This window comes from Eleutherodactylus coqui, chromosome 9 (assembly GCF_035609145.1).
Source record: "Eleutherodactylus coqui strain aEleCoq1 chromosome 9, aEleCoq1.hap1, whole genome shotgun sequence".
Lineage (NCBI taxonomy): Eukaryota > Metazoa > Chordata > Amphibia > Anura > Eleutherodactylidae > Eleutherodactylus > Eleutherodactylus coqui.
The window spans coordinates 113,167,718-113,181,942 of NC_089845.1; the positions used below are offsets into that span (position 1 = coordinate 113,167,718).

The 14,225-nt window shown below is 49.5% G+C and overlaps 1 protein-coding gene across 1 annotated transcript in view; it reads left to right on the plus strand.

The window, feature by feature from the left end:
* The first annotated feature begins 13,985 nt into the window (after window positions 1–13,985).
* The window catches only part of CDH17 (cadherin 17), a 66,932-nt gene continuing 66,692 nt past the window's right edge, over window positions 13,986–14,225 (plus strand). Inside the window, exon 1 of the mRNA XM_066579013.1 lies at window positions 13,986–14,044. Within this exon, the coding sequence (XP_066435110.1) occupies window positions 13,991–14,044 (54 nt within the window). The 5' untranslated portion in view covers window positions 13,986–13,990. The remainder of the gene's footprint in view (window positions 14,045–14,225) is intronic.

The window sequence follows — 14,225 nt, forward strand, 5'->3', positions numbered from 1 at the left end:
TGTATTTTCTCTCATGCTATCACAGTTATCTGAGACACTGCTTTGGGCCAAACAAAAGGAGCGTTACTGCATTAATGGAACGTTCACAGCTGCACAAGCATCTGAGTCCGCTTTATGCCTATGATTAATGAGGGTGTGAGCCGAGGCGAAGGTCCTTGGCAGGGTGAAACTGCCATGTTTGGGCGCTCTGATTTCTTTGTGATGTGTAATACCATCCTTAAAGGGGTGGTCTCGCGAAACCAAGTGGGGGTATACACTTCCGTATGGCCATATTAATGCACTTTGTAATATACATCGTGCATTAAATATGAGCCATACAGAAGTTATTCCACTTACCTGCTCCGTTGCTAACGTCCTCGTCTCCATGGTTCCGTCTAAATTCGCTGGCAGCTTGCTTTTTTAGACGCGCTTGCGCAGTCCGGTCTTCTCCTTTCAGCACGAGCCGCTTCAGTGTGCTCCCCGCTACAGCTCTTCTGCGCATGCGCAGATGAGCTGTCACTGCTCGGGAGCGCGCTGGAGCGGCCATTCTGTACCTTCCTCTGTTAGAGGAAGGTGCAGAGCCGCCCAGCTGTCCGGAGAAGCCGCCCAGCTGTCCTGCCGTCCAGCTGTCCTGCCGTCCAGGTAAGTGATGGGCCGGGGGGGGCTGCCGCTGCGCCGGAGGGAGGGAGGGAGGGGGCTGGCTGTCGTCGCTGTCGCTGCGATGGGGGGGGGGCTGTCGCTGCGATGGGGGGGCTGTCGCTGCGATGGGGGGGCTGTCGCTGCGATGGGGGGGCTGTCGCTAGGCCGGGGGGGCTGTCGCTGCGATGGGGGGGCTGTCGCTAGGCCGGGGGGGGGGCTGTCGCTGCGATGGGGGGGCTGTCGCTAGGCCGGGGGAACTAGCGCTGGGCCAGGGGGGTAAGTGATGGGTCGGGGGTGATGTTCACTGACAGGTGAAGGCCCCGGAGCCCAGCGCTGGGCTCCGGGGCCTTCACCTGGGCTCCGGAACCTAGCGCTGGGCTCCGGGGCCTTCACCTGGGCTGAGGGTCTAGCGCTGGGGAGCCGGGGGCTAGCGCCGGTTACCTGCTGCCTGGCGGTGGGTGACTGGTCGGCGGCTGCCGGGCGTCTGGTCGGCGGCTGCGCGGCGTCTGGTCGGCGGCTGCGCGGCGTCCGGTTGCCATGGAGACACAGCTGGTAGCGTCTCGGGAGCGCGCACGTCGGGCTGCAGCGAGCGACGGGGAAAGAGCCGGCGGCCATCTTGGGGAAACTTTTATAAGTTGCTGAAACGCTGGAACGGTAAGTACAAACCAGCTAGAAATGTCATTTACAGGGGGGCTTAGTAATGTATGTTTAATTAGGGGGACTGGGCAAAAAAAAAAAATCACTGCTTCCTCGAGACATCTCCTTTAAGTTCCTTGGGCTCACCTATGCTGTGGGTGCACAAAGACTTCCCATAGTGGTGTTTTACCTGTCTGGCACAAATACACTGACTGACTAGGGTAGAAATGCAGGCCGAGGTCCTTGGTGGGGTGAAACTCTGCCATAGGCGAGCCCAAGGAACTCAAAGACTTTTCATTGCGATGTTGAGCTATCTGACACCTACACAGAATGAATTGTGTGGGGACACATTGATTTCCCATTGCTATGTAACTCGCGGCACCTTGGGTCACACAAGATGGAGGCTGGGACCGAGCCTGACCCTGGGCTCACTCACGTGCTTCCCACACAGAGTATTGCTGCATTGTGGAGATGTGTAGAAGTGCTGGGCTGGCACCTGAATCCCCTTTATGCCCACGTTTGCAGCTTCTGACAATTTTGTGACGGAGATGGCACAGGATTAGAATGATGATCGTATGTCCATTTATCATCAATCCTCAACAGCCTTGTGGGCTATCGCCAACACTTTCAAAGAGGGTCACTGCCTGGCCCTGCCAACCCTCTTCAGCGTGTGCCTCCGGGTTCTCCGAATCCAGTACGCACTTATAAATAGACATGAGGGTGGTGTAGCTATGAAGCGAGTGTGTGGCATGAGGCCAGCTGAAGGCTTAGCACGGAAACTTTTGTGTGCGCTGTGGACGCAGGGTCGTGCGGGGGGGGGGTTGGACTGCAATGCCAGCATGTAACGCAGGAGAAGAGACAGCAGTGTCACCCACAGGCAGTGATTGTCCTTGGTTGCAGGTAGTGTGGTGCTTGGCTAAGATGTGCCAGCGCATGTGCCTTGCTAATGAGGGTTTGTCCCAAGTAAATTGTTAGGAGGGTGACGCCAGACTCTTGCCCCCGTTTTGGCTTAATAGTGGGACCTAGGAGCCTCAGATGCAGCCATGCATGCTGCCACTGCCCTTCCCTATCTGTTTCTGTGGTCTTTCAATGACTTTCTGATGTTTTCTGGTGTTTTACAAGTCATGACCTATGCGGAGCATCGGTCCCATACAAAAATGCTCGAGTCCCCCATTGACTTCAATGGGGTTCGTTACTCGAAACGAACTCTCGAGCATTACGAAAAGTTCGACTTGAGTAATGAGCACCCAAGCATTTTGGTGCTCGCTCATCTCTAGAGAGCATTTAAAGTGGAAGAAGTGCAGTCTGGCAAGGACCTCTCTGGGCAAACCTGCAGGAATACTATTGGGTTTGGGCACTCTGTGAGCTCTGTTGATCAGAAGATCTCTTTCCTTTGCATCAGGGATAATAGAAACAAAAAGGTTGGTGAGGAATTCTATAAGTTTGGAATCACTGATATTTTCTGGAATATTCCTGAATCTTATGTTATTCCTTCAAGACCTGTCTTCCAAGTCTGCAAATTTTAGCCTAATTGTTGTGATAACGTCTTCACCCTAGTTGTGCGCATTCACTAAGGTGTTATGTGCTGCCACAAATCCTTTTCTTTTTTCTTCAAGAAACGTGGTTAAAGGGTAGTGCAGACATCTTAATTAAGATCTGTAAGAGACTTAAGCCCCATTTACACTGATAGAAGATCGCTCAAAAGTCGCTCAAACGATAGTTGAGTGACAGTTTTGGGTGATCATCTTTGTATACTTTATAGTATTCACAGCAGGACACAGGCAGAGAGAATGTTCTCAGTGCAGCCGGCTGATAACAGCCTGCTCCACTGATAACAGCTGATCACTAACAGCGATCAGCGACTCGTGCACAAAAACTGTATGATGTCCCTGCATTTAGACAGAAAGAGAATCGCTCAAAAGACTGCTCTGAGCGATTTTTGAGTGATTCTTGTTGTGTCTAAAAGGAACTTTAGAATTAGGACTTCCGTAGTCGTGGCTGGTGTTTCTTGAAATGTGTCTTTACAGGAGTACTATGTTCTAGTATCTTTTTATTGTATATCGGCTGTAGATGTGGCTGTATATAAAGGCTTGATAGCAGTATCTTCCTATTAGTGAGTGGCGGTAGAGTCTATTTGTTTTGGGGGGTTTTCTCTCTTTTTCTTTTTTCTCTCCACTTCTCCTCCCTCTTTCCTCCCTTCTTTCCCTTTTTTCTTTCTTTCCCCTTCCTTTGGAGTTTTCATTATTATAAGTCGGTTAAGTTGCCTAAGTCGCAAAAGGCTGGGTTATAGCTATTACTAGCTTATATCGGAAAGGAATTAATTATGGTACTTAGAATAAAAGGCTTGAACCAGTCACAGGTACAGTGGCTGGGAAGAGATCCCTAAGTCACAGTTGCAGGTATTAAGCTTACCCTTACAAAGGTTATTCATAAAATGGGAGGCTGGAGATTTAAGGAATAAAGGGCCACAGGCCTGAGACAAGAGGAAAAGCTAGGCACCTGTCTTGTTTTTTCCTTTCTCTTATTTTTCCTCTTTCTTCATTTTTTGCTTCCTTTTCTTTCTTTTCCTTTCCCTCCTTTTTTCCCTTCCTGCTTCTCTTTTTCCTCCCTTTCTCTTGTTCTTTTTCCTTCCTCTTCTCACTCCTTTTCCTCTCCCCTCCTTCGCAGGCTCTGCACTCTTTTCACTATATGTAAGTATCTGTGGAAGTGTGTTCTTTTCTCCCCTTGTCCTCACAGATGGCAGCCGTCTGCAGCAAAGAGCAGATCCGGGGGCTCCCACAGTGCCTCTCGATCGCAGGAGGCAGGAGACGCTAGAAGGGAGGCCCCTGCAGCAGATGCAGACAGGCCCATCCCGCCGCGGCTATACCAATTGCTTCTTTTAATCAGCAGTAGTCCCCTTCCTCTTATCTCTTTCATAAATCATTAACAGGCTTTATTAATCTCTTAGCTATGGAATAATGTTTTCATTATGCTCTTCTGTCTTCGAAAAACTGATGATATATTTGTGTTCATTGGTAACAAGCTCCATCACCTTTTAAACTGACAGTTGAAAAAAATCTATAAAGGAGTTGTTGGGGACTTTTACTAATGAAGACCTATCCACAGGATAGCTCATCAATAGTTGATCGGTAGGGGTCCTCCATGGCTTGCGATCCAAATTAATCAGCTGATCACTGGGCATGCATCAGGTTGCACAGTGCTGGAAGCAGGTAGCGCTGTCTGTAGGGCGGTGACCCAGTTTGGTAATGTAGGCACAACTCCTGCGGATAGCTCATCAATAATAAGTCCCAGGGAACCCCTTTAAATACTTCTTAGAATAAATCAAAGTACTATGAACACTGTGCTGTTTATTAACATTATTAATAGAGATGAGCGAACGTACTCGTCCGAGCTTGATACTCATTCGAGTATTAGCATGTTCGAGATGCTCGTTACTCGTGACGAGTGCCACGCGATGTTCGAGTTACTTTCACTTTCATCTCTGAGACGTTAGCGCGCTTTTCTGGCCAATAGAAAGACAGGGAAGGCATTACAACTTCCCCCTGCGACGTTCAAGCCCTCTACCACCCCCCTGCAGTGAGTGGCTGGCGAGATCAGGTGTCACCCGAGTATAAAAATCGGCCCCTCCCGCGGCTCGCCACAGACGCATTCTGACATAGAGGAGGGAAAGTGCTATCTTGGTGGAGCTGCTATAGGGAGAGCGTTAGGAGTATTTTAGGCTTCAAGAACCCCAACGGTCCTTCTTAGGGCCACATCTAACCGTGTGCAGTACTGTGGAGGCTGCTTTTTGCAGTGTTGCACTTTTTTTTTTTTTGTATATCGGCTGTGCAGAGCATTGCGCCCTGCAGTAATTAGACATAGTGCAGGGCCAGTAGTGGTGAGGCAGGGACAGAAGACATATATTGTGAGGTAGGGACAGAACACATATATTGTGAGGCAGGGACAGAAGACATATTGATTGAATATAGGCAGTGGGCCTTTGCAAAAACATTTGGGAAAAAAAATCTATTTGGGCTGCCTGTGACTGTCCTCAGTGTTCTGGGTCTGTGCTGGGTGTAGTTGTCCTCCTAATTCATACGCAGCCAGCTAAGTGTTACAGCATGTTTGTGCAAAATTATTTCCTGGCTCTGTGTTGGCTGTTAAATCACCGCTGTATTCCAGTCCACAGTGCAACACTCTGCAGTTATTTGACATACTCCAGGGCCAGTAGCGGTGACGCAGAGAGAGGAGAGATATATTGATTGAATATAGGCAGTGGGCCTTTGCAAAAACATTTGGGGAAAAAAAATCTATTTGGGCTGCCTGTGACTGTCCTCAGTGTACTGGGTCTGTGCTGGGTGTAGTTGTCCTCCTAATTCATACGCAGCCAGCTAAGTGTTACAGCAGGCTTGCGCAAAATTATTTCCTGGCGTTCCGTAAGCGAAGTCAGCCTCCAACCACAGGCCAATAAGCGGCACATTTAATTACAGCGTTCTGTTTCTGCATTACTGGTAATACAGCATGCTGAGGGGTAGGGGTAGGCCTAGAGGACGTGGACGCGGCCGAGGACGCGGAGGCCCAAGTCAGGGTGTGGGCACAGGCCGAGCTCCTGATCCAGGTGTATCGCAGCAGACTGCTGCGGGATTAGGAGAGAGGCACGTTTCTGGCATCCCCACATTCATCTCACAATTAATGGGTCCACGCGGTAGACCTTTATTAGAAAATGAGCAGTGTGAGCAGGTCCTGTCGTGGATGGCAGAAAGTGCATCCAGTAATCTATCGTCCACCCAGAGTTCTGCGCTGTCCACTGCTGCAACTCTGAATCCTCTGGCTGCTGCTCCTCCTTCCTCCCAGCCTCCTCACTCCATTACAATGACACATTCTGAGGAGCGGGCAGACTCCCAGGAACTGTTCTCGGGCCCCTGCTCAGATTGGGCTGCAATGGTTCCTCTCCCACCAGAGGAGTTTATCGTGACTGATGCCCAACCTTTGGAAAGGTCACGGGGTCCGGGGGATGAGGCTGGGGACTTCCGACAACTGTCAAGACCTTTCAGTGGGTGAGGAGGCCGATGACGATGAGACACAGTTGTCTATCAGTGAGGTAGTAGTAAGCGCAGTAAGTCCGAGGGAGGAGCGCACAGAGGATTCGGAGGAAGAGCAGCAGGACGATGAGGTGACTGACCCCACCTGGTTTGCTACGCCTACTGAGGACAGGTCTTCAGAGGGGGAGGCAAGGGCAGCAGCAGGGCAGGTTGCAAGAGGCAGTGCAGTGTCCAGGGGTAGAGGCAGGGCCAGACCGAAGAATCCACCAACTGTTTCCCAAAGCGCCCCCTCGCGCCATGCCACCCTGCAGAGGCCGAGGTGATCAAAGGTCTGGCAGTTTTTCACTGAGAGTGCAGACGACCGACGAACAGTGGTGTGCAATCTTTGTCGCGCCAAGATCAGCCGGGGAGCCACCACCACCAGCCTCACCACCACCAGCATGCGCAGACATATGATGGCCAAGCACCCCACAAGGTGGGACGAAGGCCGTTCACCGCCTCCGGTTTGCACCGCTGCCTCTCCCCCTGTGCCCCAACCTGCCACTGAGATCCAACCCCCCTCTGAGGACACAGGCACTACCGTCTCCTGGCCTGCACCCACACCCTCACCTCCGCTGTCCTCGGCCCCATCCACCAATGTCTCTCAGCGCACCGTCCAGCCGTCGCTAGCGCAAGTGTTGGAGCGCAAGCGCAAGTACGCCGCCACGCACCCGCACGCTCAAGCGTTAAACGTGCACATAGCCAAATTTATCAGCCTGGAGATGCTGCCGTATAGGGTTGTGGAAACGGATTCTTTCAAAAGTATGATGGCGGCGGCGGCCCCGCGCTACTCAGTTCCCAGTCGCCACTACTTTTCCCGATGTGCTGTCCCAGCCCTGCACGACCACGTCTCCCGCAACATTGTACGCGCCCTCACCAACGCGGTTACTGCAGAGGTCCACTTAACAACGGACACGTGGACAAGCACAGGCGGCACTATATCTCCCTGACGGCACATTGGGTGAATTTAGTGGAGGCTGGGACAGAGTCAGAGCTTGGGACCGCTCACGTCCTACCCACCCCCAGAATTGCGGGCCCCAGCTCGGTGGTGGTATCTGCGGCGGTGTATGCTTCCTCCACTAAACCCCCCTCCTCCTCCTCCTCCTCCGCAACCTCTGTCTCGCAATCAAGATGTGTCAGCAGCAGCAAGTCGCCAGCAGTTCGTGTCGCGCGGCACGGCAGCACAGGGGTGGGCAAACGTCAGCAGGCCATGCTGAAACTACTCAGCTTAGGAGATAAGAGGCACACGGCCCACGAACTGCTGCAGGGTCTGACAGAGCAGACCGACCGCTGGCTTGCGCCGCTGAGCCTCCAACCGGGCATGGTCGTGTGTGACAACGACCGTAACCTGGTGGCGGCTCTGCAGCTTGGCAGCCTCACGCACGTGCCATGCCTGGCCCACGTCTTTAATTTGGTGGTTCAGCGCTTTCTGAAAAGCTACCCACGCTTGTCAGACCTGCTCAGAAAGGTGCGCCGGCTCTGCGCACATTTCCGCAAGTTCCACACGGACGCTGCCACCCTGCGCACCCTGCAACATCGGTTTCATCTGCCAGTGCACCGACTGCTGTGCGACGTGCCCACACGGTGGAACTCTACGCTCCACATGTTGGCCAGGCTCTATGAGCAGCGTAGAGCTATAGTGGAATACCAACTCCAACATGGGCGGCGCAGTGGGAGTCAGCCTCCTCAATTCTTTACAGAAGAGTGGGCCTGGTTGGCAGACATCTGCCAGGTCCTTCGAAACTTTGAGGAGTCTACCCAGATGGTGAGCGGCAATGCTGCAATCATTAGCGTCACCATTCCTCTGCTATGCCTCTTGAGAAGTTCCCTGCAAAGCATAAAGGCAGACGCTTTGCGCTCGGAAACAGAGCCGGGGGAAGACAGTATGTCGCTGGATAGTCAGAGCACCCTCCTGTCTATATCTCAGCGCATTGAGGAGGAGAAGGAGCATGAGGAGGATGAGGAGGAGGGGGAAGAGACGGCTTGGCCCACTGCTGAGGGTACACATGCTGCTTGCCTGTCATCCTTTCAGCGTGTATGGCCTGAGGAGGAGGAGGAGGAGGATCCTGAAAGTGATCTTCCTAGTGAGGACAGCCATGTGTTGTGTACAGGTACCCTGGCACACATGGCTGACTTCATGTTAGGATGCCTTTCTCGTGACCCTCGCGTTACACGCATTCTGGCCACTACGGATTACTGGGTGTACACACTGCTCGACCCACGGTATAAGGAAAACCTTTCCACTCTCATACCCGAAGAGGAAAGGGGTTCGAGAGTGATGCTATACCACAGCACCCTGGCGGACAAACTGATGGTAAAATTCCCATCCGACAGCGCTAGTGGCCGAAGGCGCAGTTCCGAGGGCCAGGTAGCAGGGGAGGCGCAGAGATCAGGCAGCATGTACAGCACAGGCAGGGGAACACTCTCTAAGGCCTTTGACAGCTTTCTGGCTCCCCAGCAAGACTGTGTCACCGCTCCCCAGTCAAGGCTGAGTCGGCGGGAGCACTGTAAAAGGATGGTGAGGGAGTACGTAGCCGATCGCACGACCGTCCTCCATGACGCCTCTGCCCCCTACAACTACTGGGTGTCGAAGCTGGACACGTGGCCTGAATTCGCGCTGTATGCTCTGGAGGTGCTTGCTTGTCCTGCGGCTAGCGTCTTGTCAGAGAGGGTGTTTAGTGCGGCTGGGGGAATCATCACAGATAAGCGTACCCGCTTGTCAACCGACAGTGCCGACAGGCTTAGACTCATAAAGATGAACAAAGCCTGGATTTCCCCAGACTTCTCTTCTCCACCAGCGGACAGCAGCGATACCTAAACAATACGTAGGCTGCACCCGCGGATGGAAGCATTGTTCTCTATCACCATCAAAAACGTGGACCTTTTAGCTTCATCAATCTGTGTATAATATTCATCCTCCTCCTCCTGCTCCTCCTCCTGAAACCTCACGTAATCACGCCGAACGGGCAATTTTTCTTAGGCCCACAAGGCTCAGTCATATAATTTTTGTAAACAATTTTTATACGTTTCAATGCTCATTAAAGCGTTGAAACTTGCACCTGAACCAATTTTTATTTTAACTGGGCTGCCTCCAGGCCTAGTTACCAATTAAGCCACATTAACCAAAGCGATTAATGGGTTTCACCTGCCCTCTTGGTTGGGCATGGGCAATTTTTCTGAGATACATTAGTACTGTTGGTACACCAATTTTTGGGGGCCCTCGCCTACAGTGTAATCCAATTAATTTTTAGCCCACCTGCATTACAGCTGACGTTACATCAGCTGTGTTGGACACTGCAATAGGATATATTTATGTACCACCGGTGGCTTCCTGGCACCCACCCATGCTGTGGGTCCACACGGAGTTGTAACTGCATGTGTCCACTTCTAAAGAACCCCAGTCAGACTGGGGCATGCAGTGTGGGCCGAAGCCCACCTGCATTAAGCACAACATTACCTCAGCTGTGATGGGCAATGCAATGGGATATATTTATGTACCGCCGGTGGGTTCCAGGGAGCCACCCATGCTGTGGGTGCACACGGAATTCCCATTGCGGAGTTGTACCTGCCTGTGACTATTTATAAAAAACCGCGGTCTGACTGGGGCATGCAGACACCTTGACAGAATGAATAGTGTGTGGCACATAGGTTCCCCATTGCTATGCCCACGTGTGCAGCTCCTGATGGCGGTGGCATAGGATTATATTTCTCATTGCTTCTGTACAGCATTGTGGGCTATCGTCCCGCCCCTTTTAAAGAGGGTCGCTGCCTAGCCGTGCCAACCCTCTGCAGTGTGTGCCTGCGGTTCCTCCTCATGGCAGACGCACTTATAAATAGACATGAGTGTGGCGTGGCATGAGGGCAGCTGAAGGCTGGGCAGGGACAGTTTGGTGTGCGCTGTGGACACTGGGTCGTGCGGGGGCGTTGGTCAGCATGTAACCCAGGAGAAGTGGCAGCGGAGTGTCATGCAGGCAGTGATTGTGCTTTGTTGGAGGTAGTGTGGTGCTTAGCTAAGGTATGCATTGCTAATGAGGGCTTTTCAGAAGTAAAAATTGTTGGGAGGGGGGGCCCACTCTTGCCGCTATTGTGGCTTAATAGTGGGACCTGGGAACTTGAGATGCAGCCCAACATGTAGCCCCTCACCTGCCCTATCCATTGCTGTGTCGTTCCCATCACTTTCTTGAATTGCCCAGATTTTCACAAATGAAAACCTTAGCGAGCATCGGCAATCCCAAATAATGATTGGATCACAGCACACGTAAATCCTGTGTATCTCCAGGGAAGATATTCCACTCCAGACGGTGCTCGCTCTCAAAAGTCCTGGATCCTGGACCGTATTCCAAATAGCAAAGGAGAGTAGATAAGAGCAGCACTCAGGGGTTGATTCCAGAAAAACTTTATTGCCCACAACGTTTCAACTCAGAAGAGTCTTTGTCAAGTGCTAGGTTACATACACACCTGCCAACATTAAATAGTCACCATAACTCCGCCTCCACCAATCACATACATAGAAACAACATCACATTACATTAAGTCCACCTTCATTGGGTGAATCAGTTTCACATTACCGGTGCAGCATAATCAAATCAATACAGCCATAGTGTTTTTAACCTCACGTGTGTTGCCGACGGGCGCTGGAGAGGTCGCACGCTGATGCCGTCACTCCTGTCCGGGACTCCTATTCTTAGCATCACAGAATTCAGTCTGTGAGAATCCCATGCATACGTCAGAGTCAGCTGACAGAACACATGATCGGAGCTCACACCCGGCTCCTCCCACGCACTCCGGCCGCTGTACCCAGCAGTGTCAAGGGACTCCTTCAGTCTATTTAACAAATATACGTCACTTGCAACTGACAGAGCACGTGATCGGAGCCTCCACCGGACCTCCCCCACATGCATCAGTCGCTGAAAAGTGCCTGACATGATCTATACTCCTCATTATTAGCTATCACTCATGTTTATACAATATTGCCCCAAATCAGGCTCAGAATCAGTGATCCCTCCGTAAAGCCCAGAGGGATATCCTCAATTCACAGCCATTATTAACTCATCCTTCCACATGTAGTCACATGACCACATGTATAGGTTGTAAAAACAGGGCTTTCGCCCTGAGGGACAGTATCAATTATATGTCATATATACACCTTACGGCACGTACATGTGGACTCATACAGCTAGCGCTAGTGAATACCCAGACCCATACTGATGTACCATTGGCACTATATACCTATGGCAATCAATTAAACAACATGAGACCTCAAAAGACCATCAACGCATAATGTGTTATGCTAGTATGTTTTTATTTTTTATTATGTTATTATATATAATGTAGCACCGGACATGGGAAAGCTGCATCACCCAACGGGACCTATAAAAAAACATCGCGAGCATCGGCGATATACAAAAATGCTCGGGTCGCCCATTGACTTCAATGGGGTTCGTTACTCGAAACGAACCCTCGAGCATCGCGAAAAGTTCGTCTCGAGTAACGAGCACCCGAGCATTTTGGTGCTCGCTCATCTCTATTCATTAATTTGCAGACTGCACAATCCACTCATTACAGAAAAGGAAGAGACTTGAATTATTTAGATCCTTTGCTTCCTCCCCGCAAGTAGACATACAAATAATTAGACAGTTAGGCCGGCTGCACATGGGCAGATTTGCATTGCGGAATCCGGAGCGAGCGTCTGGCTCCAGATTACACAGCAAACACCACCCATAGCATGCTATGGCAAAACGCGATTTCCTCTACACGAGCGGAAATCGATTGTGATTTTCGGCTCGCGTAGGAGAAATCGCATCATTCTGCGATTCTGCTTCCGTGCAGATGGCTTCCATTGAAGTCAATGGAAGCCGTCCACCCCGTGACCCATCCGCAACCATCATTGCGGAAAGGTCACAGGATCCGCGGGATTGCCTAGCGACGGTGCATCATAATCTGTACTGTGCATGTGCCCCGGCCTGAACATCCGCAGTTCAGATTAGAAGAAGGTGGACAGGTACGCTGGGGTCACCGGCTGGGCACATGGCTGTATTACTCTGCGGGATCCCGCATGCAGAATCCGACTCGGCCATGTGCAGGTGGTCTTATTGCACATGCATTTTTGAGTAAATTTTACATTTATGTTTATCTTAAAATAAACACAGTACTATACCTGCCCAGAAACTAAGGACAGTCCATTTTATATATTGCCTTTTTATTGATTCTTCTTATACCCCATGCTTTGAGACCCCTTCTGCCTCCTGACAAGCCTCCAAATCTTGTAGATACTTCTCCAAAGAGCACCATATTAGTGAAAGAAGTGCAATAGAAACTGCCCTAGTATCCTCTATTTACTACATCTAGCCTGGTCCATGACTCACACTTGGGGCACTGCTTCTCTAATACATTTGACTCTATTGATTTGTCCTACAAGTTGACTGCCATGACTTCCAATGACTCACTATTACTGATGATCTTATCTTGAGTTATACTACATGCTGTAAAAACTGTTCAATGTTCTGTTTCTGATTAAATGTTTCTGACTTCCCCATCTTGGGCACAGTTCCCATAGATAAATCCAGCAATGCTTGGGCCCCCAGAAAGTTTGTCTGCACCTGTGTGTTAGTTTAGTCTGTACAACATTAATACAATGTGATTGAATTTCTTTACCATAGTACTGATCCCGTCTACCAGAAGGAAGGTGGGTAAAAATTGACAACTACTAAAACTACTGCTCTAAGCTACAAAATAAGTTGGATAGGATTGTCAGCTCTTGCCCACCTCCGTGGAAGAAGAAATGGACACTCTCTTCACAGCCCAAGCTTGGAAAAATTCATGCATGTAGAAACCATTTCTTAAATCAGCCCTAATTATCCTCATATTTAATGACATATGTGAATTTATGGTTCTGGAACAACATTATGCTAAATCCATCATACAACAGATTCAATGGCACTCAACTAGTCCCATTAGTTACAATGGGGTATGTCAGGGTTTCAATGTGGTTTCTTGCCATTAAATCTGACAGAACTGCCAATAGACACTCAGAATGGATCATCCAAGAGCAAAACAGGATCTAAGGACGATATATTTTTGTTCAATGTTAATTGATCAACATTTTTTTCTAAGCATACTATGCCATCATGCCAAAACAATGTATGTACAATGGAGAAAATACTGTAAGGCACTGAAACCAAAGTTGAAAAGTTCATTATAACTTCAATAATCTGTGAACATGATTTGTATAGATGGCAAATAGTGATTTGTTTTTAGTTTTTTGCCCACAAAGTCATTAAATAATAAGAATTATTTCAGTCTAGTAATAATATATAAAACATCATACAACAGTGAGTAAGAAATAGATTTCTACAATCAGCTGAGGAATTCAACTCTAGACATCCACATCGAACTGCTGGGTTAAGAGCTAATGTACGTAGACCACACCTAACCTATGAATTAATGGATAACTAACTGACTGAGTTGGCCATCACTTCATGGGATTGATTTACTGTCATTTCCTTATAGTCGTCTTTGTTAATACATATCTTCTCAGCCAGCCTCTCTCAGAGTTCAGCTTTTGAACCTGGATTATATGTGATTCACCAATAGATGGCTTTCTTTTGTTGAGTCAACATCCAAAGGCACACGTCTGTGGGTTACTCTTAACCTATGCCTCTTTCTTTAGGACTTCAATGATAAAGATGTCGAAGCTGAAAGATTTCCTTATTCTATTATACTGTATGCAGGTAATATATATATATATATTTCTTACTTTTATATAGTTTTGTTCTTTTTGAGTAGAGTTATGAATGGTGGTTATTTTTCTCACCTTTTTTTAAGAACAGAAAAGACTTTGACCCATCTGTGTATTTTATGATTTAAGGGTTGATCTGAGCATTCTCCTACCTGAAATGGTTTCCTCAGATC